A 25,426-nucleotide genomic window follows, 5' to 3' on the forward strand; every position below is an offset into this window, starting at 1 on the left:
AACGTTTCTTTCTTTGAGTGTAGGGGCGGTCAGGGGAACCACTGAAAGAGACGCAGGAGGGGGCGGGGACGAAAAAACATCCTGGGAAATACTACTCGTGCACGAGAGGCAACATTAAAGAGGCGGTGTGGGACACGGGAGGCGAGGAGGGACGGAGAGAGTGAGACAGAGCGAGAGGTGGAGTCTCCGCTTTTGTGTGTGTAAAGCGCTCTCGTCCCGCCTCCCCGAGACGCCCCCAGCCACCCCACCCCCCTCGGCCACCCGCCCCTGACTCTCCCCGCTCTCTCACACCGCGCAGTCGGGACCAGAGGGAAGGCATGGAGACCGAAGGGAGCCAGAGCAGCCTATCGTCCGCCGACTCCCCCCACGACCCCTGGTAAAGCTCTCGCCGTGCGTCGGTTGCCCTCCAGCTCGGCTGCTGTCCCGCTGAGGAGACCCAGGAGTTGGTGGGCAGATTATCGGAGCTCCGAGACAAAAGGCAGCATGCTGTACTGTTGTGGTCTCAATGTGCCGCGCTGGACCGTGTCTCTGCCGCGCATCCTGCGCTCCAACCGCCGCTCTCACCATGTTTTCGCCGTGCACAAAGAGAGACAGGATGGCCGTAATTGATTGCAACTTTCTCTTTCTGCGTTGAGAAGCTCGCAGCTTATTGCTGGGATAACGGCCTGACTGTGCAGAAAGTAGACCTGTACTACCAACATGGCCGATATTTTTCTTTAGCTACTTCAATCTTTGTTTTTTTGTGTATTATGTGTTAGCTTGATATATTTGGCCTTTTGTATTAATTGAAACACTTGATCGTGTTGTTTCACATCCCGTTCTTTCTTTTCTCTCATTTAGCAAAATGTTCATCGGCGGCCTCAGTTGGCAGACGACACAAGGTGAGCCATGTAGCCCAGCTAGCGACTTTCTCAAGTATTGAGGTAACCACATAGAAGTGACGTTACCGTGCTTTTCGCTGTTTTTCAGTGTTTCGGTGATCATTCATTTTCGATCCCGGACCGACTGTAAATGTGTTTAGTCGGACTGTTGTGTTTACTTTTTTCGGGATCTCTTTCTTTAAAACAGTCGTCATGATGCAAAAAGAAAGTAAAGAGTTGGTTCAGCGCTGCCGAAATCAAAGCGCTAATTCAGTGCGGATCCATGAGCGGGGATTTAAGAGTCGAGCTGGAACACATAGCAAGGTCGGAGGGATGGGGATTAAGCGTATATTGATTTAGCACAGCATATACGAGCTATAAACCCTGTCTGTGATACAGGACGAATGCGTTCCAAACAAACAAATGACGATGCACAGATAGCCTACATTAGCCCACAGGTATCTCTCCTGAAACCGCTGCTGGCTTTCTCTAGGTTACGTTTTGTCCTTGTACCTCGCCTAGGGGAGAAGTTTTTCGTCAAGCGGGCGCTTTGGGAATTTGTTTTGTTAGGAAACTGGGGCTTATTGTTAGCAAGCGTGTGTGCTTAGCTACCGAGAGCTGCTTCTGTGCGTCAGCTTTGTGCGATTTCTCCACCCCACCAACCGTAACCACACGGCACATTTTATTGAACGTTATGTTTATTTTAATAAAAGTGAATTATTGCACATATCTCAATTGGATGATTGCTATTGTCTTATGTTGTTGATGTTATCCCATGGACTGAATCGACTGAATGCCCTTTAGAAAAAGAATGTGGGTTACAAAGTGTTGTTACTAACATTCTGTTTTGAGTGCTGAGTTGGTATTTCTAGGTTGTGGATGCTCGTTTGTTCAGGATACAGCCTTGCTAAAGGTCTTCAGTTGGCATCCTTTAAACATTTTTATGGCCGCATCGGAGGCAGAAGCGAGCCTATGAGCTATTAATGGAAAGCTTTAAGTGACGGACTTATTCCAGAGCTGTCCGTGTTGCCTATGCCATTTAATTTTGATGGTGTGTGACTAATCTCTTGTCCGTCATTCTGGTTATTTTTCAGAGGGTTTGAAGGAGTACTTTTGTAAGTTCGGAGAGGTGAAGGAGTGTATGGTGATGCGAGATCCGGTTACAAAGCGATCAAGGTGAGTGAGCCATTCGCTCTGCCTCTGCAGCGGCTTAAAGACGTTCACTCAGCGCGGAACTGACATTTGTTTATGTTTTTAAATCCCTTAGAGGGCGTACTCTAATTAGTTATTTTGGAAAGTGTTACTTGCGCACTTAACATTTGGTATAGACGGGCGCCTTTAAATGTTAATAACTTTGTCATTCATTCACAGAGGCTTCGGTTTTGTCACATACGTAGACCAGGCTGGAGTCGATAAAGTTTTGGCGCAAACCAGACATGAACTGGATTCAAAAACAGTGAGTTTGCTTCTGTTATGCTTTTTTCCTCTATCATTTTTGCTTTTCAGCGTGCATGAAAAATCAAAACACTCGCAATGCCTGTCAAGTGTAGGCCTATGTAGGCTACACATGAGTGGCCCTACATGTGAATTGGATGGCAGCTCATCAAGAACTATAAGGACCAATTCTAGGTTTTCATTTTGTCCGTTTTGCTCTCGCGCCGTCAAATAATAGTCCTGTCCGTAGGCCTACTAAGTACGAAAAAGGGAGATCACCAGAGGTATAAGTAGCCATTTAATTTCCTTTTCTGAACATTCTAATGCTGATGTAACAATCACTAGGCCCTGGTAATTGAAAGCAATGGAATTCTAGAACACCGACTTAGAATTTTGAAAAAAACATTTTAACAAGCCTGCTGTTAAAAGGATTGAAGCCCGGCATGCGCTAGTTGGCTTAAAGTTAGAACCTTGAGTTAGGCTAACGGACTTTCAGATGACTGGACCTCATGTGCGCCGAACATGGGCTCACTTAAAACTAATGTAACCATTTTGTGTTTGATCGGCCATCCCATTGCCCGGCTTCTGGAAAACGATAAGGAGAATGTGTAAGATGTTTATAAAGAAGGAAAAGCAGAAGAATAACTTAAAGAGAATAGGCTTTCCCACTCTCGGTTTCCCTCTCTCGCGTGATATGGAAGTCTGTTTTTCTGCCTCATGCGTCATTTAAACTATGCCATTTAAATCGGTAGTCAAGCGGATGCGTCAAATGAGGATTTATTTTTATATTTTGGGCAAGTCCGGATTTCTCACAGTTGGCATAATATTACTGCGTGCACAGGAGCACGTGACCGGAGCGGCAGTTACTCGCCCAAGAACCCAGCGCACAAACGCTATTTTAACGAGGTGATGTCACTATGACCGACTCATGATATCACCATGCCCGACTCGTGGCGAGGCCAGCCCGTAGAGGACTATATTTTTCACGTGCAGTATTAATTTCCTGAAGCAACAAAGTATAAAACTTTACACAATCTGTGTAAAGCCAGTGAAAGTGTATGTGCCTTATGCATGTGTCTGTTGGTTATGAATGCAAGCGTGCCAAGGGACAATACAGCCAGTTCGTCACCATGGGGATGAGGGAGTATCCGCCTCCCCAACCCCTGTGGGGGGGTGGGGGGTCAAAGTGAGGGAGTGGTGATGTTAGTGTGTGTTTGTGTGAATGAGCGAGTGAATGCTGTTATGTGTTTGAGGATGTGACTGCGTGAATTTTAGCATGCCTGTATTTTTTGTGCGAGTGTGAGAAGGAGAAGGGGAAGGGAAGGAAGAGGAAAAACAAAGAGGAATAGGTCTAGTTCGGGAGAAGTGATGGAGATGGAGACGGAGAGAAAAGAAGGGAGCAGGGGAGAAAAAAAAGCCAGCAGGAGTTCCCTGGGTGAAGAGGCTTAGCCTGGAGGGGTTTGCCACGAAGATCGCCATGGTGATGTCAGTCACCGGGGGTGGTTTGTCACCCTCTCGGGATGCTCCGTCTCCATAGTGACCCTTAAAGCGGAACGGCACGCGAAACCGCGCGCCCGGTGTTCTGGATCGAACGCGCCGAACCGCTGCCCCGAATCCACCTCGAGAGAGCAGCGGGAGCCAGGGATTACAGGGGGGGGGGGGGGAGCAGGACAGAACCTCAGGGGTTTGGGGCTGCGGGGGCCGGCTTGATATTTTCCAGAGCCCTCCCACCTGGTCCAGCGTCAGAGCTATGAAAGATTAATCTGAGCGCTGTGGCCCCAGACCGCAGCCTGAAAGCACACCTGCGTACACTGCTCACCTAGCGCCCGACGCCGGGCCTTTATTCAGGATATCTCTACCTCTGCGTATGCTCCTGTTAACTCTGTACAGGCAGACTCGCGCACGCGTTACTTAAAACCATAGGCGTAGATTTCGGGGGGGGCGCAGGGGATACGTCCCCCTCCATATTTAGAACACGTGCATTTGTCCCCACCCCCCCCCCCCTCCAATAAAAACAAGAAAGAAGCATTTCCACCATAAATTGATGCAGAAAAGGCACAAATTGGTGCATAAAAATTCACCAGAATGCAGGAAATGAAGTGTTTGACGCCAGCACCTCCTGGGGGAGGACGCCCAGACCCCCCGCTTAATGTGTTCCCCCCCCCCCCCCCCCTCCAATGTTCAAACGAAACCTACGCCACTGCTTAAAACGCCACATCCTTCACACCCCCCGTTTCTTTGTGGTTGGCTTATGATGTGTTCACTGCTAAAGATGTGAGGCTGCAGGCCTAGCATCACGTCTGCTCTTTGCCTGAACCTTTGTGTGTGACCTTTGGAAATCGCGGCTGCTGAGTATAAATGAGTGCTGTAAAAACAGCGTTCCCAAAATACATGAGAATATCTGAGCCGTGGAAAAGAAAATTAGCATAAATTTTTAAAAAATGCGTCCATTTTTTTTCTAATTCATTTGCATGATGTCACCTACTCTCATGTCTTGCAATATCAGTGTAATAGTGTAATCAGATGGTGTTTGCTAATTGGACAGCTCACTGGTCTGAACATTACTTTCCAAAATCATTGGCTGCTGGAGAGTGAATTGTATGCCTTTGTAGATATATTTTGAAAGCAATGTGCCTTAATTTGAACTTCCAACTCACAAAAGTAGCCATTTACTTCAAAGTATCCCTGACTACTGCACCAAAAGTAAATCTTTGGAAATAATATTTATTCTTAATATTGTCATTGAAAAGGAATGAAAAATAAATCTGTTTTTATCTCTTATCATATCATCAATTTATCATTAATCTTTCTTATTATTATCATAGTAAAAGAAGTGTCAGTTTTCCTCTGTCTTCTATTTGAACTGGCATTAAGGTTGCCTGGGTCAACAAGCCAAAAGTCATGTTTTAACCAGGACAAGTAAAATCGTATTGAGGTTGATTTGATGACACAGATATTCACCTTGTATAAAATAACACAAGTGGTCTGGGTTGATTGTTGAGTACTGAAATGGCTGAGTCACACTGTAATAGGGAGGCAGTTGGGCAGTGTGAGTTATCATTAAAACCCTTTAGATAAAAACCGCTGGAGTTTTCCTTGCGATGGGGTACTTGGTCGCAGTCTTAATTCATGTCGTCTGCTTTATGAGTCAAACTCGCTTCTAACGCGCTTTTCCGAGCGTAAATAGTTTTTTTTGTACTCTGTTTAAACTAAAGGGGCGGGTGATTCCCCCTGCTTTAATCCGGCAGCGTCTGACCGCGCTCGGACCCTGGCGACGTCGCGGGGCTCTGTTGTTTTTCGTCAGTGTTTGCGTTAGTCTGCCCCCCGAATAACTTGTTGTCCGGCCTCTGAAAGTTAGTAATTCACGCGCACGTTATTACCGTAAGTTTGAAAAGTAGTCTGTTACCCGCACCGTGTAACTGCCGCTCACTGTAAATAGGAAATTGAGAGGCAGGCATATTTGGAATGTAGTTGGTAGCTGCCGAAGGGCCTTGTAAAACGCAGAAACTGGAGACGCGCACCCGGAAATTTAAACGGGGCGCAGGCCAACTGGAAACTCATAAATCATAAAAAAAATGGCGCGAGGTATATATTCTGAGGTATATTTCATAAGGTATGAATACACGTATACACACACCTGTTGTTTCTAATTCTAATTTCACGGATGTCTATAAATTATCTGCTTTACCTCATTTCCGTGACCCTGACGGAGGCACCGTGTGCCGAAACGTTGGTTTTTAAGTGCTTCGCGAATAAGTTATGGGAGTATGTGGAGTTTGCGACTTCCTTTTTATGATTTATGAGCTGTGGAATGGCCCCTAAAAATTCTGATTTTAGAACAGGCACCAGAAACTGCAGGTGCGATAGACACGGTGAACACAATCCGTTTAATGGGAAAGTAGATTTTCTAAAGAAACTTCATAAAATGGTCAAACTCTACAAACATTTCAATTGTTACTGTACTTCTTTAAAAATGCTTTGTGTGTTGAGATGTGTTTTTTTCAGGTGTTTTTGGTGGTAGGTGTTCCGGTGGTGTTGGAGCTTGGTGTTCAGGTGTTTTGGAGCTAGGTGTTCAGGTGTTTGGTCATAAGTGTTCAGGTGTTTTGTAGCTAGGTGTTCACGTGTTTGGTCATGTGTTCAGGTGTTTTGGAGCTAGGTGTTTGGTCATAAGTATTCAGGTGTTTTGGAGCTAGGTGTTCAGGTGTTTGGTCATAAGTGTTCAGGCGTTTTGGAGCTAGGTGTTCACGGGTTTGGTCATAAGTGTTCAGGTGTTTTGGAGCTAGGTGTTTAGGTGTTTGGTCGCAAGTGTTCAGGTGTTTTGGAGCTAGCTGTTTCAGATGGCTTGCTGCTGGTCTGTGGAGATTAGTTGGCCTGACTGGGACAGAGGGGTGTAACCCCGTCTGTAATTAGTATGGATCTCAGAGTGACTAATCGGATTGGAGGAAACTAACTGGATTATATTGCCTAGGTATAGATGGCCCAGCTTGTGTGTGTGTGTGTGTGTGTGCCCGTGTGCGTGTGCGCGTGTGTGTTTGTGTGTGTGCCCGTGTGCACACGCAGGTGCAAAGGCTGGGACAGCCTCATCTGTTGACGTGCGCACACATCTTTATTGAGTCTGCTCCAGAGGGAAGCTCATTAGCAAGACTCGTTAGCTGGCTGCTCCTGTTTTTGCTGTTGCTCGTTGGAGTGAAGTGACCCCAGAGCTCAGCTCCAAAGGCTCCTCGCTGCACAGGTTTCTTCATGTATTGTGCTGTGATTGGTGCTGGTTTTCCGCTGCACGGCTGTGATTGGCCCATTCTGTCCCCATGCATGGCTGTGATTGGCTCTTTCTGTACCCTGTGTCTAATCGCTTTGTGACTGTTCGTATTCTTAACAATCAGTGACAAGTTCACACACACATCCAGTCTGGTGCGTGCCTTGAGTGAGCGAGTGAGTATTGCGTGAGTGTGTTGCTTGAGTGCGTGCATTGCCTGTGTGCGTTGTGTGAGTGTGAGTGTGAGTGCGTTGTGTGAGTGCATGCATTGTGTGAGTGCGTGTGTTGCTTGAGTATGTGCATTGAGTGAGTGCGTGCATTGTGTGAGTGTGTGTGTTGCTTGAGTACGTACATTGAGTGAGTGCGTGCGTTGTGTGAGTGTGTGCATGGCGTGAGTGCATTATTGGTTCAGCTGAGGGGCAGGTCAGGCTCTGACGTTGGGTCACTGGTGGTCAGGACCCATCTGTTAATGTCTTATTCATTATCGGAGCCAGTGTATCTGCACACTGGGTCACTGAAGCTGTTTATAGAACAGACAAACACACACACACTCTCTCTTTCACACTCACACTCACAAATAAAGGTCTCGGGGCTCATTTAGAATATATGTCAAATGCAGAATATTGAACATTTGCCATTATGACTATCATTTTAAAAATGAAATGTCGACACTCGCCGGTGTTCACCGTGGCCGGCAGCCCTGTCGGACAGCGCACAGCTGGCTCTGTAGTCGTCCAGGGCAAGGAGTGTTTCCATTGGCCGGGATGAGAGCGCCTCATCGCGCACCGCTCTGATTGGACACCCGCAGCTCCGCTTGCTGAACCTGTTGACATACGAAGTCCCCCCCTGCGCCGCTCGGTGAGACGGCCCGTCCGTTTGTGAAAGGGACGCGCGCGCGCCTGCTCCCGCACACAGTGTGCGTCTGTCCGTTTCCGAACAGGTGCGGGGCAGTTGGTCCGGCCGGTGTCACGAGGTGAGCGCGCGTGGCCTAGCGACCGCGCGGTAGCGGTAGACCGGTCTGAGCGCGTGCGACCTGCCCGGGCGTCACTCTGCTGTTCTCGGTAACGGCCTGCTTCTTGGAAGTGCTCGGTGATGTCATCGCCCTTCGGCCAGCTCAGGATAGCCGGCATTGTCTGGCATCTCGGCCTCTGGGTTATTTGTGTCGTTCTGTCCCACCTCACTAATGGCTGAGACTGATTCTGGGTGTGTAGCACCTCTATTATAATTATTTAGCCATCAGAACGGTTAACGTTTCGACCGCATCAGTCTTTGTTCTAACGACCAAATAAATACAATCGTGTGTTTTTTTTTTGGGAGCATCAAACAAGTGTGCGGGTCTTTGCTTTCCTATTTTTTCATGTTCCTGTGACCCCGGCACCTTGCGCTGGTTTTTTGGCATGCATTTGTTTTTTCTAACACTGCTACTTTGTATTATGCCCCAATGCTTTAGAATCACCTTTCTGATGTCATAACTCAGAGGAGTGTACATACATTTGAAAATGCAAAAAGTTTTTTTAGGAGCCTATTGTGTGATGCTATATTGGATAACTGACACGCTTTCTGAAGAGTTGTATCGAGCCGATTCTGGGGGTGGGTGGAGTCTCTATATACAGCTTGAGCTTGATTTTCCAAACTTTTCATATCAGAACACATCCTAGTAAGGAGCAACAAACTGACTGTTGGTTTAGCCTCTTCCTAGACGACGTATGGGCACGTCAAATGACGTCACATGAAGAAGACTGTCCTTCTCTGTACCTTTTCTATCTTTCCTGAACTCTGGATCCTCTTACTCCATAGATAGCTGCGAGGGATTAAAAGGACACTGCATCTGTAGGAGATTACACGGGTGTGGTGGTCCTGAGTTTGGTGAAAAATGGTGCGAGATCACGTGGAACGCTGCACTGGACCTCACCTGGGTCAATACTGAATATGCACGGAACAGGCCTGGGTCAAATACGTATTTGCTTTGCATTCAAATACTTTTCTGTGCTTTACTGATCTTGTCTGGCGTATTGGAACCAATGAAATACTCTCAAAAAGTGCAAACCCTGCCTTCTGGTAATATTGGCAGGGTCAATTACGCCAGGCAAGATCAACAGAGCACAGAAAAGTATTTGAATCCAAAACAAATACGTATTTGACCCAGGTCTGGCACAGAAGGAACTGAACAGTGTTAAAACACAGATTGCAGATTCAAGCACAGATTCAAGCCTCTTATTGCACCCTACAGCCACAGCAAGATCAGTTTTCATCAGCAGACTGAATCTTTGCACTTTTTCTTTTTGCACTGTATAATTTTGTACTAATAATAAGTGTCTTTTTGCTAGACATCCGCGTCCTACCGGATATGCAGAGAGCTTATGGACTTTTTTTTTTCGTCATCGTTGGTTCTTCTCCCAAACACCATAATCTAGGATATTTTTTGTAATCAGCACACACACACATTCACAGGTTTGGTTTCTTACCTGCGGAGAGGTCTGTCACTGTAGTATTTAAAGTTTTTTGTAGTTCTGTCTGCTTTCTCGCTCTATATATGAGTGCAGACTTTGTTTAGGCCAGTGGTGTTCACTCTACCCCTTGGAGGGTTGCAGTGTGTGCAGTGTTTTGTTGTTAATCAACACCTATTAGATATGTTTAACCAGTTGATTATACAGTTACCTCACTGTACCTGGTTTCTGGGTTCTGAGCTGGTTGCTGGTCTTAAAGGGTGTGACATCACTAGCTTAGGTAATCGAAGCCAAAAAGCTTCTGGCTGCAGGTGCTGAATATGCCCTTATCCTCAAAGCTGTAGCTCCGCCCCTTTGTCTTGTAAATGCTGAATATGACCTCATCCTCTGGCTTTAGCTCTGCCCCTTTGCATGCAGGTGCTGAATATGACCTCATATGCAGGCTTTAGCTCCGCCCCTAAAGCCATGCTGTGACGTTTTCTTTTTTATTTTGCGACGGGAAATTATGGTGTAATCACTGTTAATGGAATTTAGATTTTTAGTCTTTTTAAATTTTGAATTCACTGGAAACTATAAAGAAGTAGTGGTTGGCTCAGTATTACATTTACATGTAGGCATTTGGCTGACGCCTTTATCCAGAGTGACTTACATAAGTGCGTGCGTTCAGTTTACACAGTTAGCAGCGCTAATGCCAAGTCGTCAGGGTCACTGTCATTTGTAGTTGTTAATACATTACAAACTTTACGAGCTAGAGTTAAGTGCCATAGCAGGTGCAAGAGGGAGGTGTGGGGTGTAATGTTATTGTTAAGCGAATGGGATTGAGGAGAAATGGTGTAAATTAAGGATGAGTGTGAGGGTGATTCAGCAGGAACTCACTGCACCTTCAGCAGGAACTCACTGCACCTGCAACAGGAACTCCTGGCACCTTCAACCGGAGCTCTGCTGCTTATCAGTTCATCTCAGGGCTTAATTTGATTTGCTGTCTCCTCTCTCCCCTCCCTCAGATTGACCCAAAGGTGGCGTTCCCTCGCAGAGCTCAGCCCAAGGTGAGTGGCGGTTCACGGGTCCTGTCCCGCGTACTCTGTGTGCACGCACCCCTGTGTAACGGGACCTCTGCTGTGGGATTACAGAGTTCTGTCATGTGGGATTGTAACTTCCTGTCACATGGTCATAGAGTAGAGCATTGAAACCTGCACATATTCTCTTTCTCTCTCTCTCTCTCTCTCTCTCTCTCTCTCTCTCTCTCTCTCTCTCTCACACACACACACACACACTTTCTCTCACACGCACACAACACACCCTCTGGCTTGGCAGTGTGGACCTTGGGGCTGCTCTGAATGTGTTGGTTGGAGTTCGGACATATTTGCAATTCTGAATGAAGCTGCTCATTGTTTTTAATTGGGCTCTTTTAATTATGTATTGTTGAAATGCCTCGTCATACTAGAGGCAGATATTCATGTTAGAGTGAATGAATATTCCATGTTCATTTAAGGACTTTTAATCAATTGGATGAGTTCTAAGACAACTCATGGTTTCCTTTTCTATGCTGCAGCACATTATTCATTTTAAGATGCTTATTTTTCATTGATTAAATTTATAAACTCATAGCTGAATCCATTGAACTCCTAAATACTGAAGGCTGTCCTTCCGAGAATGAGGTGGTGTGGTGGAGATATATATATAGATATATACACACACACACACACACACACAAGAAGTACATTATTTTGCATCCGTTAAAGTGAATGACCCATCTCCACAGCTGGTGACCCGGACAAAGAAGATCTTTGTTGGGGGCCTGTCTGTGAACACCACCATCGAGGATGTGAAGCAGTACTTCGACCAGTTTGGAAAGGTAACCGTGACAACGCGTACCGTAACAGACGGAGGGGGGAGGGTTCCCAGCATGTGTGGCTCTGGCGTGAGCTGGGCTGTGACCTCATACTGGTCAGTGATTGGCAGCACACACGGTAGCTGCACCCATTCAGCACCCATAATGCAACAGCGGAAGGGATGGGCCTAGCAGACCCACCTGTCTTTAGCATACCGCTGTCGCCTGGCTAACAGGTAGCGGGGGAGGGGGGGGTGTGAGGATACCATGATGAGTGATGTCAGAACAGTAGGGGGTGGGTGGGTAGGGGGTTACATGTATTTTGTGGTCGAGGAATTCAAGAGAGAATTATAGTTTTATAGTCTTCGTTTTTACCTTTGCAATGTCACCAGCAACTGTGAGAGAAGGGGGGAGAGAAATTGCCGGCGATGACTGGAATCTTGTTTAAGACAGGAAAGAGAAAAAGAAAGAAAGAAAGATGAAGGAGGAAAGAGAAAGTAATTATCCTGGAAAATAAGACCAGATGTGAGGAGATGTGTGGATGGCTCAAAGCAGTAGAGAGTGGGGAGAAGTGTGTTTCTGTGAGACTGGAGTCACACACACACACACACACACACACTTGAGGGTGTGTGATTTGTATCGGAGCGTTGAGACTGAGATTACTCTGCGTTGAGTCACTGTCTTTCTCCTTTGTTTTTGGGTTTTGTAGGAGGTTTGTAGGGGATCCATTTTAATGAATGTTTTCATTGATCTATGTGAAGAACTGAGGTTGTTCGTGTTGCCATGGTAGTTATGTGAGGCATTAGGATGGCCAGGAGTTTTATTCTTTTATTAATAAATGCTTTTGTTCGCCGGTCTGTGTCATTTTGCACTGTAAGTTGACTGTATATTTATTTCCTGTACTCTTGCGGTGTTCTTGCAAAGCCCGCAGTAAGCTGTCGCACTGTCTCAGGCGCGACTGGGGTTGCTGTTGGTCAGCCCGGGCTGCTGGTGGCAGCGCAGGTTCAGTTGCGGCTCTCTGAGCCGCTGCAGGCCGCGGGAGCGTGCGGTTTCCTGGCAGGGAGGAGGCCCTGCGCCCGCCTGTCTCTGCCTCCGTGCTGATAACCGTGCGAAAGCCTCTCGGCCGCTCTCAGCCTCGCATCCTGGCTGTGGTTTCAGAGTCAGGTACAGTTTATATGTCACACTTCCCGCTCGGTTTCCTCCTTCCTCCAGAGGAACATCTGGTGCTGGCCTGGCACCGCCAGCTCACCTGCCAACCCGGGGGGGGTGGCCAAATGTGATCCACCATAGGCAAACTCTCGTGCCCTTTTTATTAATGCAAGGGGAAGAATAACCTATTATTCTGATGCATGAATTATTGTGACTAGGTCAGAGATTGTACAATGTACAGTCTCTGATTGTACACAGTGTACTGTGCGAAAATATTCAGTTTCAATTGCAGGAGTCCAGTATGGATCAAATGTACTGCATCAGTGTTGATTTAGCACTGAATATTTTAATTTGTACCCCACGCCCCCCACCCCACCCCCTCGTGACAATGAGTGAGAGGTGCTATAGCTTCAGTATGCAAATTGTAAGGCATCCTCTTTGTGTACACAGGTACCGTACACCTGGCAGTTGTACAAGCTGAGTCACTCGATCACTGTGTCATTCACTGACTCGTTGCCTCAGTCACTTGCTCAGTCGCCCGGCCACAACCCCACTTAATTGGCTGACTCATCCGCTCAAGCAGTTGGCACAATCACTCATTCAGTGACTGAGTCACTCACTGACTAACTCACTGAGTCACTCACTCAGCAGCCCACTCGCACAAACTGATAGACAGGTTCTCTGAGATTCTTATAGCAACATTATCCTGTGCACCTATAAACCAGCCACACCCACTTTAACACAGAGGGGCGGGGCTACCACACCCACTTTAACACAGAGGGGCGGGGCTACCACACCCACTTTAATGGAGGGAGGGGGTTACCACACCCACTTTAACACAGAGGGGCGGAGCTACCACACCCACTTTAACACAGAGGGGGGAGGTGCTGCCACGCCCACTTTAACAGAGAGGGGCGGAGCTACCACACCCACTTTAACACAGAGGGGGGAGGTGCTGCCCCACCCACTTTAACACAGAGGGGGGAGGTGCTGCCCCACCCACTTTAACACAGAGGGGGGGAGCTACCACACCCACTTTAACACAGAGGGGGGGAGCTACCACACCCACTTTAACACAGAGGGGGGAGGTGTTGCCACACCCACTTTAACAGGGGGAGGTGTTGCCACACCCACTTTAACACAGAGGGGGGGAGCTACCACACCCACTTTAACACAGAGGGGGGGAGCTACCACACCCACTTTAACACAGAGGGGGGAGGTGCTGCCCCACCCACTTTAACAGAGGGAGGTGCTGCCCCACCCACTTTAACACAGAGGGAGGTGCTGCCCCACCCACTTTAACACAGGGGGGCGGAGCTGCCAGACTGCACTTTTTCCCTCTTTTAAACGGATTGGTTTTTATTTATGTAGGTATTTATTTCTTATAATTCCTGCAACGTTGTGCAGACAGTGCCTATTAGTCGCATATGTACCACTGGAGTATCGCACCCCAGGGCACCCCACAGCCTCCCCCCCCCAGATTCCAGTGCGGTTATGTCAGAGTGCGGCGGGGTAATGAGTTGTTTAGTGACCGAGGGCCTGTCTCCTCTCTCACTTTCACACTCCAGTAACTCCAGCGCTTACCAGAGTAACGGAACGAGAGAACGGGGAAGAGAAGGGACGCCCAAAACATCACACACACACACACACACACACCCCCCCTCCCCCCTCCCGCCGTCCCGCGTCACAGAATAGAGGGATGAGTGAAACCAGAGAGCCGGAGACGGACGGGAGGGGGGAAAGAAAAGTTTGTCTCCATCCAGCCATACGAGGCTCGATTAGAGAGGCTGACTGGCCTTATTGTCCGCTGTCCTATTTACCGAGAGAGGGGGAGACAAAGGGAGGGGGAGAGAGGGGGGCAGGAGGATGGAGAGAGAGGGGCAGGAAAAGAGAGGAAGGATGGAGGAGAGGAGGAGGGGCCGATGGAGATGGATAGGGAAAAAAGGGCAAGAGAGAGAGAGAAGAATAAAGAGACTCTCGACCGTGCGTGTGAGTGAGAGAAAGGGCGAGCGAGAGAGAGAGAAAAATAATGATCGTTGAATAAAAGGTCAAATGTGAGGAGGTCCCGTGGGCAGGGTTGTACAAAGCTCAGACCAGCTCTGTAAACCAAATTATTTTTCGTTTAAAAAAAGGAAAAAGAAACTCCCAACCGTGTAGACGAGAGAACACAAGCGGTGTGTTTTTTTTTTTGTTTTTTTTTTTGGTTCTTATTGTCAGATGTTGGAAAGAAAGCCCTCACACACACACACACACACACACACACACACACAAAGCCGACAGTCCCAGGTTCAGTGGCAGAGCCTGCTGGGAAAGTCCTGTCCAGTTCTGGGCAGGGGCTGTGTTATTTAATAAATGCGTCATTGTGTCCAGAAATCCGCTCAGACATGCGCTTTGTGGCTCACGCAGCGACTCGCCGCCGTTTCGTTTCGCGTCTAACGCTCACTTTCCACTCTTTTTAGCGTTTTGGAAGAACAAAAAAAATACAGTGGGACGGGCTGGCATCGGTCGACATTTACGAATAAAGGCTTTTTGGAGATTTTCATGAGGACGCACTGTGGCAGTTTCCCCTGGTATTTCATAATACAAGTTTAATTTCCTGACACGATATTTTGGAATAATTGTTTTCAAGAAACTTTCATTAAGTTTTACGACAATTCTGACAGAAACCACCGTGCCTTTGGGGGGGGGGGGGGGATTAAGTCTGAGATTATATACAGTTAAATGCAAAAGAATTGGGACAGTGAATCCATATTTTTTTTTTTGTTTTGGCTCTGTACTCCAGCACACTGGATTTAAAATCAAATAATGACTGTGAGGTTTGAATGCAGACTGTCAGATGTAATTTGAGGGTATTTTTATCCATATTGGGTCATCACTGTAGGAATTACAGCCCTTTTTATACATAGTGCCCATTTTAGGGGAGCAGAACTAATGGTACAGATTAACATAATCTGAAATAGTCATCACATTTAGTACCTGATTGCACATCCTGTGCATTCGATGGCTGAACTGAAGATGGCTGCAGTACAGGCCTGGCAGAGCATCACCAGGGAAGATACCCAGTGTCTGTTTGTTTTGGGGGATTTTTGTTCAGTTGGATTGACGTCAGGTGTTTGACTTGGCCGGTCCGAAACATTCCCCTTTTTGGCCCTGAAAAACTCCTTGGTTGCTTTAGCGGTGTTTGGGCTCATTGTCCTGCTGCAAGGTGAAGCACCATTCAGTGAGTTTTGAGGCATTTGGTTGAATCTGAGCCGATAAGATGTTCCTGTAAACTTCAGAATTCATCCTGCTGCTGTCAGCAGTCACATTATCAATAGAGAGAAGTGAGCCAGTTCCAGTGGCAGCCACACATGCCCAAGCCATAGCACTACCTCCACCATGTTTCACAGATGAAGGGGGTGCTTTGCATAGTGATCAGTTTCTTTCTTTCTCCACACTTTCCTCTTTCCATCACTTTGGTATTGGTTAATACTTGTTTCTTTGTCTTTAAGATTTACTCTGAACTCAAAAAAAAATAAATAAATTAAAAAAAAAGTACATACAAAAACTGCAAACTGTAACCTGGCCGTTGTGTTCTTGAGTCAGTGGTTTGCATCTTGCAGTGAACCCTTTGACGTTATGCTGGTGTAGTCTTCTCTTCATGGTCGTCTTTGATACATCTACGCCTAGCCTATATCCTGGACATTGTTCTTGATCTGTTCGACGGTTGAAGAAGGGTTTTTCTTCACAACCGAAAGCGTTCTAAAGCTGACGGTCTGCATTTATAACTGTCCCAGTACTTTTGCAGTTAACAGTGACAGCATGTAGTGCTATCAGTCTTAATATCTTTAAGAATTCCAGATAGATTCTGTATTTAAGCATAAGCCATTACGTTTCCTCGTAGATTCTTTTCACGCTGTCGCCATGGTTCAGATTCCGCCACGGCACCCTAGGATCGCACGGGACTTAACTCGCACGTCGTTGCCTCGGCGATGGCAACAATGTTGAAACCTCCACGACTTCAGCGTCACGACTGCTTCTGACATGTGGTCTGCAGAGCCAACCTGCAGTGTAGAAATGAACGGTGAATATAAATGCGAGTTAACGGTTTTAGCCCCAAGTAGTTTTATTTGAGTGCTGTACGGCGGTCCAGCAGACCTTGGCTTTCGAAACCTTGAATGATCAAGCCAGTCCCAAGTTAGAGACAGCCCTGGTATTTATGTTTTGGCACTACTGTGTGAAGTTGTGTGTAAAGTTGTGGTCAGGGTAGAAGTGTGTAAAGTTGTGTACAGGCCGGGCACAATTGTTTGTGAAGTTGTGCTTGGGGCTCAGTGGTGTGATGGTGAGACGAATCAGAACTACAGTGATATGTAATAAGTTTTAAATAATAGAGGTCTGTGTGTTTCTCTATGGGAAGCTGTTTGTTTGCCCTCACAGAGATGGCTGGAGGGCAGAGAGAGAGAGAGGGGAAGAGAAAGGGAGAGAGAGAGAGAGAAAGGGAGAGAGGGAGAGGAGATCTGCGGGTGAGAGGGGGGAGAGGAGGGGGTGACAGGCCCCTGACCCCTCTCCCCCTCCTCTCCTTTGTCTCTCTTCTCTCTCTTGTCCCCTTCTCTTTTCCTCTGCTCATCTGGTCTCTCTCTTTCACCCGCTCTCGTCCTACTCACATTCCTCCTGTCTTCCCACCTTCACCCTCTCCCCCCTCACCTGCTCTCTTCTTCTCCTTCTTTCCCCGTTTTTTAATCTCTCCGTCTCCCCCCTCCTCATTAAATACTTTTCTTTCATTCTTTGTTTTTTTCTAGATTTTGCCAGTGCTCCAGTGCTTTTATCTGCTGTGTTATCCTGCACTCCTTTTCCCTTCTTTGTTTCACTCCATTCTCTCTCTCTGTATCCCTCCCTCTCTCTCCTGCTCTCCCTCTCTCTCTGTCCTGCTCTCTCCCCTCAGTGGAGATGGCGGGGGTAAATGGCTCTAATTGAAATTCTTTGCATGCTGCCTGGGAACGGGTAAACTTTGTGGAAGAACAAGGAAAGGGGGGGGTGGCAGAGATTGTGAAAAGATTATCCCCCCCTCCACTCCACTCACAGAGAGAGAGAGAGAGAGTGAGTGTGTGCGTGTGTGTGTGTGTGAGAGAGAGAGAGAGAGAGAGAGAAAGAGTATGTGTGTGTCAGAGAGAGAGAGAGAGAGGGAAAGCGAGCGAGTGTATGTGTGAGAAAGTTTGTGAGTGATGGAAAGAAACGGAAAGGAGAGACTTTCGACGCTAACTTTCCGATGGAAAACTATCCTCCGGTCGTCTGTGCCCTCCCTCCCTCTGCTCTCTCTCTCTCTCCTTTGTCACACCCCCCCCCCCCCCTCCATCTGTCGCTAGGGCCCCTCTCAGACTCAGTAACAGTGTTACTGGGGTTGGCAAGTGGGGGGGGGGGATTTTAAACCCCATGTGGTGCGATGGAGCCCCTCTCTGTCCCTCTGTCTAACCTCCTGTGTCCCCACCCCCTACAGGTCGATGACGCCATGCTCATGTTCGACAAAACAACCAATCGGCATCGAGGTGAGATTCCATCTGCTTCTGCCCACCGCCACGACTGTGAACAAGTACAAATACAAACTTACTCAGCTGCAGTTCCTGTAGTGCACTTTCATTTTCATTTACGTGGTCAATATGCAAAAATATACGAACAAAGCATTTTGCCCTGTACAGCAGGATCTGTTGAGCACATAAAAAGTAGATATAATTATGATATAATAATGATTGCAACCAGATTCATAATTGGAGGGTGGTTCTTAGTGCAGAGATGTCCTCCATGGTCTGGTATCAAATCCAGGTGACCCGTGTTTGGTCGTAGTATCACCCAGAAATTAGGGGTTTCAGTCAGGAGTGTGGCTTGTGATTGGCTGTCGCGTGGGAGGGAGTGGTCTGAGGGTATTTGGGTGACACGCCCAGATGTGATGTTTCTCGGTGGTCGCCGTTCTCTCCTCTTCGTCTACTCCTTTCTCTCCTCTCTCGTGTCCTGTCCTCCCCTCTCCTCTCTCCTCCTCTCCTCTCCTCTCTCGTGTCCTGTCCTCCCCTCTCCTGTCTCTCCTCTGCTCTCCTTCCCTCCTCTCTCCTCCTCTCTCCTCTCCTCTCTTGTGTCCTGTCCTCCCCTCTCCTGTCTCTCCTCTCCTCTCCTTCCCTCCTCTCTCCTCCTCTCTCCTCCTCTCCTCTCTCCTCTCTCGTGTCCTGTCCTCCCCTCTCCTGTCTCTCCTCTGCTCTCCTTCCCTCCCCTCTCCTCCTCTCCTCTCCTCTCTCGTGGAGGTGAGAAGGAGGGAGGCTGTGCTAATTAACCAGGCTGTTAATCGGGGCTCAGAGTAAGCCGTCTCAAAGCCCCCCCTGACCGATCGATTGTGACGGGCGGCAGCTTGGCCAAATCCCACGGGCTGCTGCAGGGGGGAGGGCTCGCGTTTGAGATGGGAGGGGCCAGCGAATTAGAATCTTTAAAGGGCTCCAGGGTAACATGAGGAAATGCACTGCAGTCACTCAGCTGTGCTCCTGTGAGCATTACTTACTGAAATCAGCACAGATGCTCTACTTACCGAAATCAGCACAGATGCTCTACTTACTGAAATCAGCACAGATGCTCTACTTACAGAAATCTGCACAGCTCCTCCAATTATGGAGTCAGCACAGATACTCTGCTTACTGAAATCAACACAGATACTCTGCTTTATGAAATTAGCACAACTACAGAAATCGGACTAGTTACTCCACTTACAAAAATCAGAATGGATACTCAAATTACTGAAATCAGCACGGATACAGAAATCAAACCAGTTTCTCCATTTATAAAACTCAGAACAGATACTTAGTGTGCATAGTGTATGTTAGTCTGACAGTGCATGTTTCAGTGTGTGTGTTTCTGTGCTTCAGGTTTTGGTTTTGTGACGTTTGAGAATGAGGATGTGGTGGAGAAGGTGTGCGAGATCCACTTCCACGAGATCAACAATAAAATGGTAAGATGCACCACTATGCCCCACCCACAACACTGTGTGCCCCGCCCATTAGATCAGAGAGAATGACACGCCATCCTGCCCTTCCCCTAGCCCATGTGCGGCTGTGTGTGTGTGTGTGTTTGTGTGTGTTTGTGTACACATGTGCAAGCATGTACGAATGTGTGTGTATGTGTGTATATTTATGAGTGTGTATGTGTGTGTGTATGTATGAGTGTGTGTGTATAGGTGTGGAACTGTAAAAAGGGCTGTATTCCATACTCAGGTCCCCTGATATGGATGTAAAAACCCTTAAATTAATGCTGACAGTCTGCACTTTATCTTTATATTCATTGTTTTATTTCAAATCCAGTGTGCTGGAGTAGAGCCAAAGCAACAAAAATTGTGTCACTACCCCAAAACTTTTGCTTTTGACTGTATGTGTGCGTGTGTGCGTATGCGTGTGTGTGCATGTGTGTGTGTGTGTGTGTGTGTGTGTGTGCATAATGACCTTCACCTTGGTGTGTTTTTTTTTTTGTGAAGGTGGAGTGTAAGAAGGCCCAGCCCAAGGAAGTGATGTCACCGACTGGTTCAGCGAGGGGGCGAACCCGGGTCATGCCTTATGGGATGGATGCCTTCATGTTGGGAATTGGCATGCTGGGTAAGACTGTGCGGCCCGAGTAACTCCACTGCACACCATGTCCTCCCAGGGCTGGGGAGGGTAAGCAGCTGAGCAGTGTGTGCAATTGGCCTGCTGCAGAACTCTGCTGCCATCTGCTGGTCGAGCCAAGTAACCGCACCTCACTTTATCTCGCTGAACCGAGCCCTATTCTGAGCGCCTTTTTGTAATGAAGCAGGTGCCCTCACCTGAGATAAACATGTGAGGACTGTCCATTATTTTCAGTGAGGAGCATGCTTCTTTAAGTATTTACATATCTGGAATACTTCATATGCTGGTAAAATTGCAAAACACTCATGCCCATCCTTAAGAATTTTCCTGCAAAACATTGTGATGCAGCCAAAATGTACAAAATTGAATTTTTTTTTGAATACTGGTAAAAAAAATAATGTGTACTTTTAAATTGTTAGTAATACGCAAGCATATTATTTGTGTCTAAAGAGTTGAAGTATTGCAAAGGTTTAATTGACACAGGTCTGTTCCTCATCAACTTGTCCTTTATGTAAATAGAACGCGTCACTCTGTCCTGATTGGGCAGGGGATTTCTCCGCCTCTCGCGATTGCTTGGCCTGTGTGTGGGATAGTCGCACACTGGCCGTGTCAGGTGTGTGCCAGGCGTTTGATGCCAACGCCAATCTCTCCTCTGTTCCCGCAGGTTACCCAGGGTTCCAGGCGGCCACCTACGCCAGCCGAGGGTACACGGGCATTGCTCCCGGATACACCTACCAGTTCCCTGGTGAGCTTCCGCCCCTCCTCTGCCGCAGTGATTGACGGCTGGTTTGTAGGGAAGCGGTTCAGAGAGGCGGAGCCTGTTCAGAGCCAGCGAGGAGAAGCCGTGCCCCGTGCTCTGTGGTGTCGGTGCTTCTGCGGTTGGGTGGTGGTGGTGGGGGCGAGAATGCCGTGTGAGAGGCTGTCTGTCACTTCCTGTTGCGTCTGTTCTGTGGTCTCTCCTGCTCGATGTCTTTAGAACACAGCAGGGTTTAGCACAATACAAACATGCACAAGCACACATACATGTGCATACATATACTCAAACACACTCGCACACACACACACACATCTACATGTGCATGCATATACTCACACACACACACACACACGCACACACACACATACACACACATACATGTGCATACATATACTCACACACACACACACACGCACACATACATGTGCATGCATATACTCACACACACACACACGCACACATACATGTGCATGCATATACTCACACACACACACACGCACACATACATGTGCATGCATATACTCACACACACACACACACGCTATGTACACAGATGTCACCACTGGCTGCTGGTAAATTTAAAAGACTTTGCTGTCATGTGTTTGTGAGTGTGTGGAGTGCAGTGTGTGTGTGGGTCCGTGTAGGAGGGCTGTCTGATTCAGTGTCTGTATATTCCTCAAATTGGGGGGGATATATAAAGGTTTTTCCAGTTTGTTCAAAGTAGTGTATGAATATGTAATTTTCCATCGTATGTGTTCTTGAAACATCTAACGTGTTCCATGTTTCAAAACGTTGCTTCTAAATAAACCTTTTTCTCACTGGTGCATAGCCAATCAGGCTGTAACTTTTTGTAAAAAATAAAAATAAAAAAATTACGAAATGTGATTATTCTGCAGTAAGATATGATGATGTGTGGAAAGAATCCTCTTGTGAGTGTGCATGTGCACGCATGCGTGGCTTGTGTGCGTGCGGGGTGCGTACACGCATACAGGCTGTTAAAGTGCTCTCTTTCTTCTCTAGAATTCCACTTAGAGAGGACCCCCCTTCTACAGACATCCCACCCCCCCGAGCTCACAGGTCAGTCCATCTGAGCTTCTCAACCGGCCGGGTCTCTGTGTGTCTGTCTCACTCTAAGACCTGAAACAACAAGTGGGTCTGGCATAGCTCCCAGCATGCAACACGTTTACACAGCATAACATATATCCCATTACAGCTCAATGTTACAGTATGGCATCTTCCCCATTACAGCTCAGTGTTGCAGTATGGTATCTTCCCCATTACAGCTCAGTGTTACAGTATGGTATCTTACCCATTACAGCTCAGTGTTACAGTATGGCATCTTCCCCATTACAGCTCAGTGTTGCAGTATGGTATCTTCCCCATTACAGCTCAGTGTTACAGTATGGTATCTTCCCCATTACAGCTCAGTGTTACAGTATGGTATCTTCCCCATTACAGCTCAGTGTTACAGTATGGTATCTTACCCATTACAGCTCAGTGTTACAGTATGGCATCTTACCCATTACAGCTCAGTGTTACAGTATGGCATCTTCCCCATTACAGCTCAGTGTTACAGTATGGCATGTTACCCATTACAGCTCAGTGTTGCAGTATGGCATCTTCCCCATTACAGCTCAGTGTTACAGTATGGCATCTTACCCATTACAGCTCAGTGTTACAGTATGGCATCTTACCCATTACAGCTCAGTGTTACAGTATGGTATCTTACCCATTACAGCTCAGTGTTACAGTATGGTATCTTACCCATTACAGCTCAGTGTTACAGTATGGCATCTTACCCATTACAGCTCAGTGTTACAGTATGGTATCTTACCCATTACAGCTCAGTGTTACAGTATGGTATCTTACCCATTACAGCTCAGTGTTACAGTATGGTATCTTACCCATTACAGCTCAGTGTTACAGTATGGTATCTTACCCATTACAGCTCAGTGTTACAGTATGGTATCTTACCCATTACAGCTCAGTGTTACAGTATGGCATGTTACCCATTACAGCTCAGTGTTGCAGTATGGTATCTTACCCATTACAGCTCAGTGTTACAGTATGGTATCTTACCCATTACAGCTCAGTGTTACAGTATGGTATCTTACCCATTACAGCTCAGTGTTACAGTATGGTATCTTACCCATTACAGCTCAGTGTTACAGTATGGTATCTTACCCATTACAGCTCAGTGTTACAGTATGGTATCTTACCCATTACAGCTCAGTGTTACAGTATGGTATCTTACCCATTACAGCTCAGTGTTACAGTATGGCATCTTACCCATTACAGCTCAGTGTTACAGTATGGCATGTTACCCATTACAGCTCAGTGTTACAGTATGGTATCTTACCCATTACAGCTCAGTGTTGCAGTATGGTATCTTACCCATTACAGCTCAGTGTTGCAGTATGGTATCTTACCCATTACAGCTCAGTGTTGCAGTATGGCATCTTCCCATAAAACATCAGTGTTACTCTTAGGAGTGCAAAAGTGCAGTATCAATGTGATGATGGTGGCTGTGTTGTTTATGGTTCACCTCCAAGCATGATGTAATGAACCAGGGAGAACTGCACAGCTTGGGTTAGAGTTGGGGTTTGGGCTAGGGCTGACCCTCAAAGGCGCGCATAGGCGTACATACAGGTGTGTACTGCAGAATTCACCTGTCTGCCTCTTCCTGCCTTTTGTCCTGCAGCCATTCCACTGACAGCGTACGGACCAATGGCAGCGGCCGCTGCAGCAGCTGCAGTAGTCAGAGGTACAGATAGGGGGCAGTCTTCCTCCATTTTACTCCTCTCTGACTGTGTCTGTGTGCACCAGCTGCATGTGTATGGGTTCCAGGATTTGCCAGGTGTCAAAACTTTAAATTTGCAATAAATAAATGCAAAATAATAGTAATAATACGCAGTTATAATTATTATTACTCCGCTGATTTATTTCCCAGCAACTCATTAAGATATTTTTTTTTTAAACAAATTAGGAATTACAGTGAAATTGATTCTGATTTTTTTTTTAAATGAATGTCCGTTACTGGGTAAACCCTGTGAAAGAAGCTTGCTCCTTTTCTGGGCGTGTCTGAGCTCCCGCCTCTCCGCTCTCATTCGCTCTCTCAGGCGCTGGGCCCTCTCGCGCCGCAGGATTCCTGGGCACCAGCAGCCCTGGGCCAATGGCAGACCTGTATGCAGCAGCCAATCAGGACTCCGCAGTCAGTAGTTACATCAGCGCGGCTAGCCCCGCCCCCAGCACCGGATTCGGGCATGGCCTTGGGGTAAGACTCAGCACGAGCGTACACGTGACCGTAGACACGGCGCACACACACACACACACGGCGCACACACACACACACACACACATTTAAAACACAGAGTAAAGACTTGTTCTGCAGAAATGCAGGCTCTTGGCGCGTTAGCTGTCCTTTTCTGCAGCTCCTGTTATTAATCCCCAGAATGCACTTTTCTTTGTAAGTCGGTCTGGATGGATGAAGCTGCTAAATGCATGTAATGTAATGTTATACCTGTAGAGGGCAGTGTGTGAACGTGCATCTCCTCTACATCCCACAGGGTCCCCTCATTGCCACAGCGTTCACTAATGGCTATCACTAAGGAGGTGAGTCTCAGTTCTCTAAATCCTCACTAGCGGGCGCCCAGGCAGTGCACAGAGCATGCCCTTGCCCCTGTGGGTGGGACTTCATCATCACAGTGGTATCAACTTAGGGAGGCAGGGTAGGAATCCCGCCCTTCATCCTGCAAGAGTGACACCTTTGGTCACTGGGGTACCTGCAGTCTAATTGCAGCAGCTGGGAAATGTAGTCCTTTGGCAGGGAGACAGTGCAGCTGGTGGACTGCAGAGTGGAAATAAGCGGTGACTTCTGAGGAAAGTACACAAGATTGGTCGTTCCAAATTGGGGTTAAAACTCATAAAATGCTTTGTCTTTCTTTTTTACCGTTTCGTCTTATGACTGATGATCTTATTTTTGAATAGCAAATGTTGGAACTTCTTTCTGAAGCCTGCTTTTTTTTCTCTTGTTTTTCTTCAAAACTGTCAGAGCCAAATATAGGAGGGGGAGGAGCCAACTGCTGTAAGCCAATCAAATCGCTGCGTATCTCTTTGGCACAAACTGATTGGCTGCGGCAGCTGCGGCAGCTTTTCCCTTCTGGACGGAAGATCCTATGCCTCACCCCGTTTCCCATTTCTTGTACTAACGTCACTTCCCATACTAATGTCACTTCCTGTTTGACTTTCTTTCTTGTCCTGTCCCTCCTGTAAGTTTGTTTTTTTTTAGTGCAGGCTGTTATTTCCTGCAGTGAGGCTGTTGTACAGCCTCTTTTTCATATGAACAAGAAACAAAACAAAAAAAATCTTTTATAAAAGGATTTTATTGTTTTTTTTTTTGGGGGGGGGGGGGGGGGGGGGGGGGGGGGTGTCGGGTTTTTTTTTCTTGTTTTCTTTTTTTTTTTGTTTTGTTTTTTATCATTTTTTTGGATCTCTTATTTTGGGTTAAGTATACATATGTGTCTGATAGTAAAACCATTGTCACAAGGTCACGAAGAGGAGGAGCAGAGAACATTGCGATGCGTTTGCG

At 47.1% G+C, this 25,426-nt stretch overlaps 1 protein-coding gene across 2 annotated transcripts; it reads left to right on the forward strand.

Moving 5' to 3' along the window:
• The first annotated feature begins 246 nt into the window (after positions 1 to 246).
• On the forward strand, positions 247 to 25,245 carry LOC118212085 (RNA-binding protein Musashi homolog 1-like). Of its 2 annotated transcripts, XM_035389661.1 has the most exons (15): positions 247 to 376; positions 841 to 881; positions 1,955 to 2,036; positions 2,232 to 2,316; positions 10,499 to 10,540; positions 11,257 to 11,349; positions 17,948 to 17,996; positions 19,353 to 19,435; positions 19,955 to 20,072; positions 20,746 to 20,826; positions 21,859 to 21,915; positions 23,540 to 23,602; positions 23,958 to 24,112; positions 24,405 to 24,450; positions 24,890 to 25,244. In XM_035389661.1, exons 1-14 carry the CDS (start codon positions 318 to 320, stop codon positions 24,444 to 24,446), a joined length of 1,050 nt encoding a protein of 349 aa, XP_035245552.1. In that variant the 5' UTR covers positions 247 to 317; the 3' UTR covers positions 24,447 to 24,450; positions 24,890 to 25,244. The 2 variants fall into 2 exon arrangements, with proteins under 2 accessions (XP_035245552.1, XP_035245553.1); XM_035389662.1 differs by lacking the exons at positions 247 to 376; positions 841 to 881 and adding an exon at positions 1,600 to 1,673 and having other exon boundaries at positions 24,890 to 25,245.
• Positions 25,246 to 25,426: the final 181 nt, after the last annotated feature.

The sequence above is a fragment of the Anguilla anguilla genome, chromosome 14 (assembly GCF_013347855.1).
Source record: "Anguilla anguilla isolate fAngAng1 chromosome 14, fAngAng1.pri, whole genome shotgun sequence".
NCBI lineage: Eukaryota > Metazoa > Chordata > Actinopteri > Anguilliformes > Anguillidae > Anguilla > Anguilla anguilla.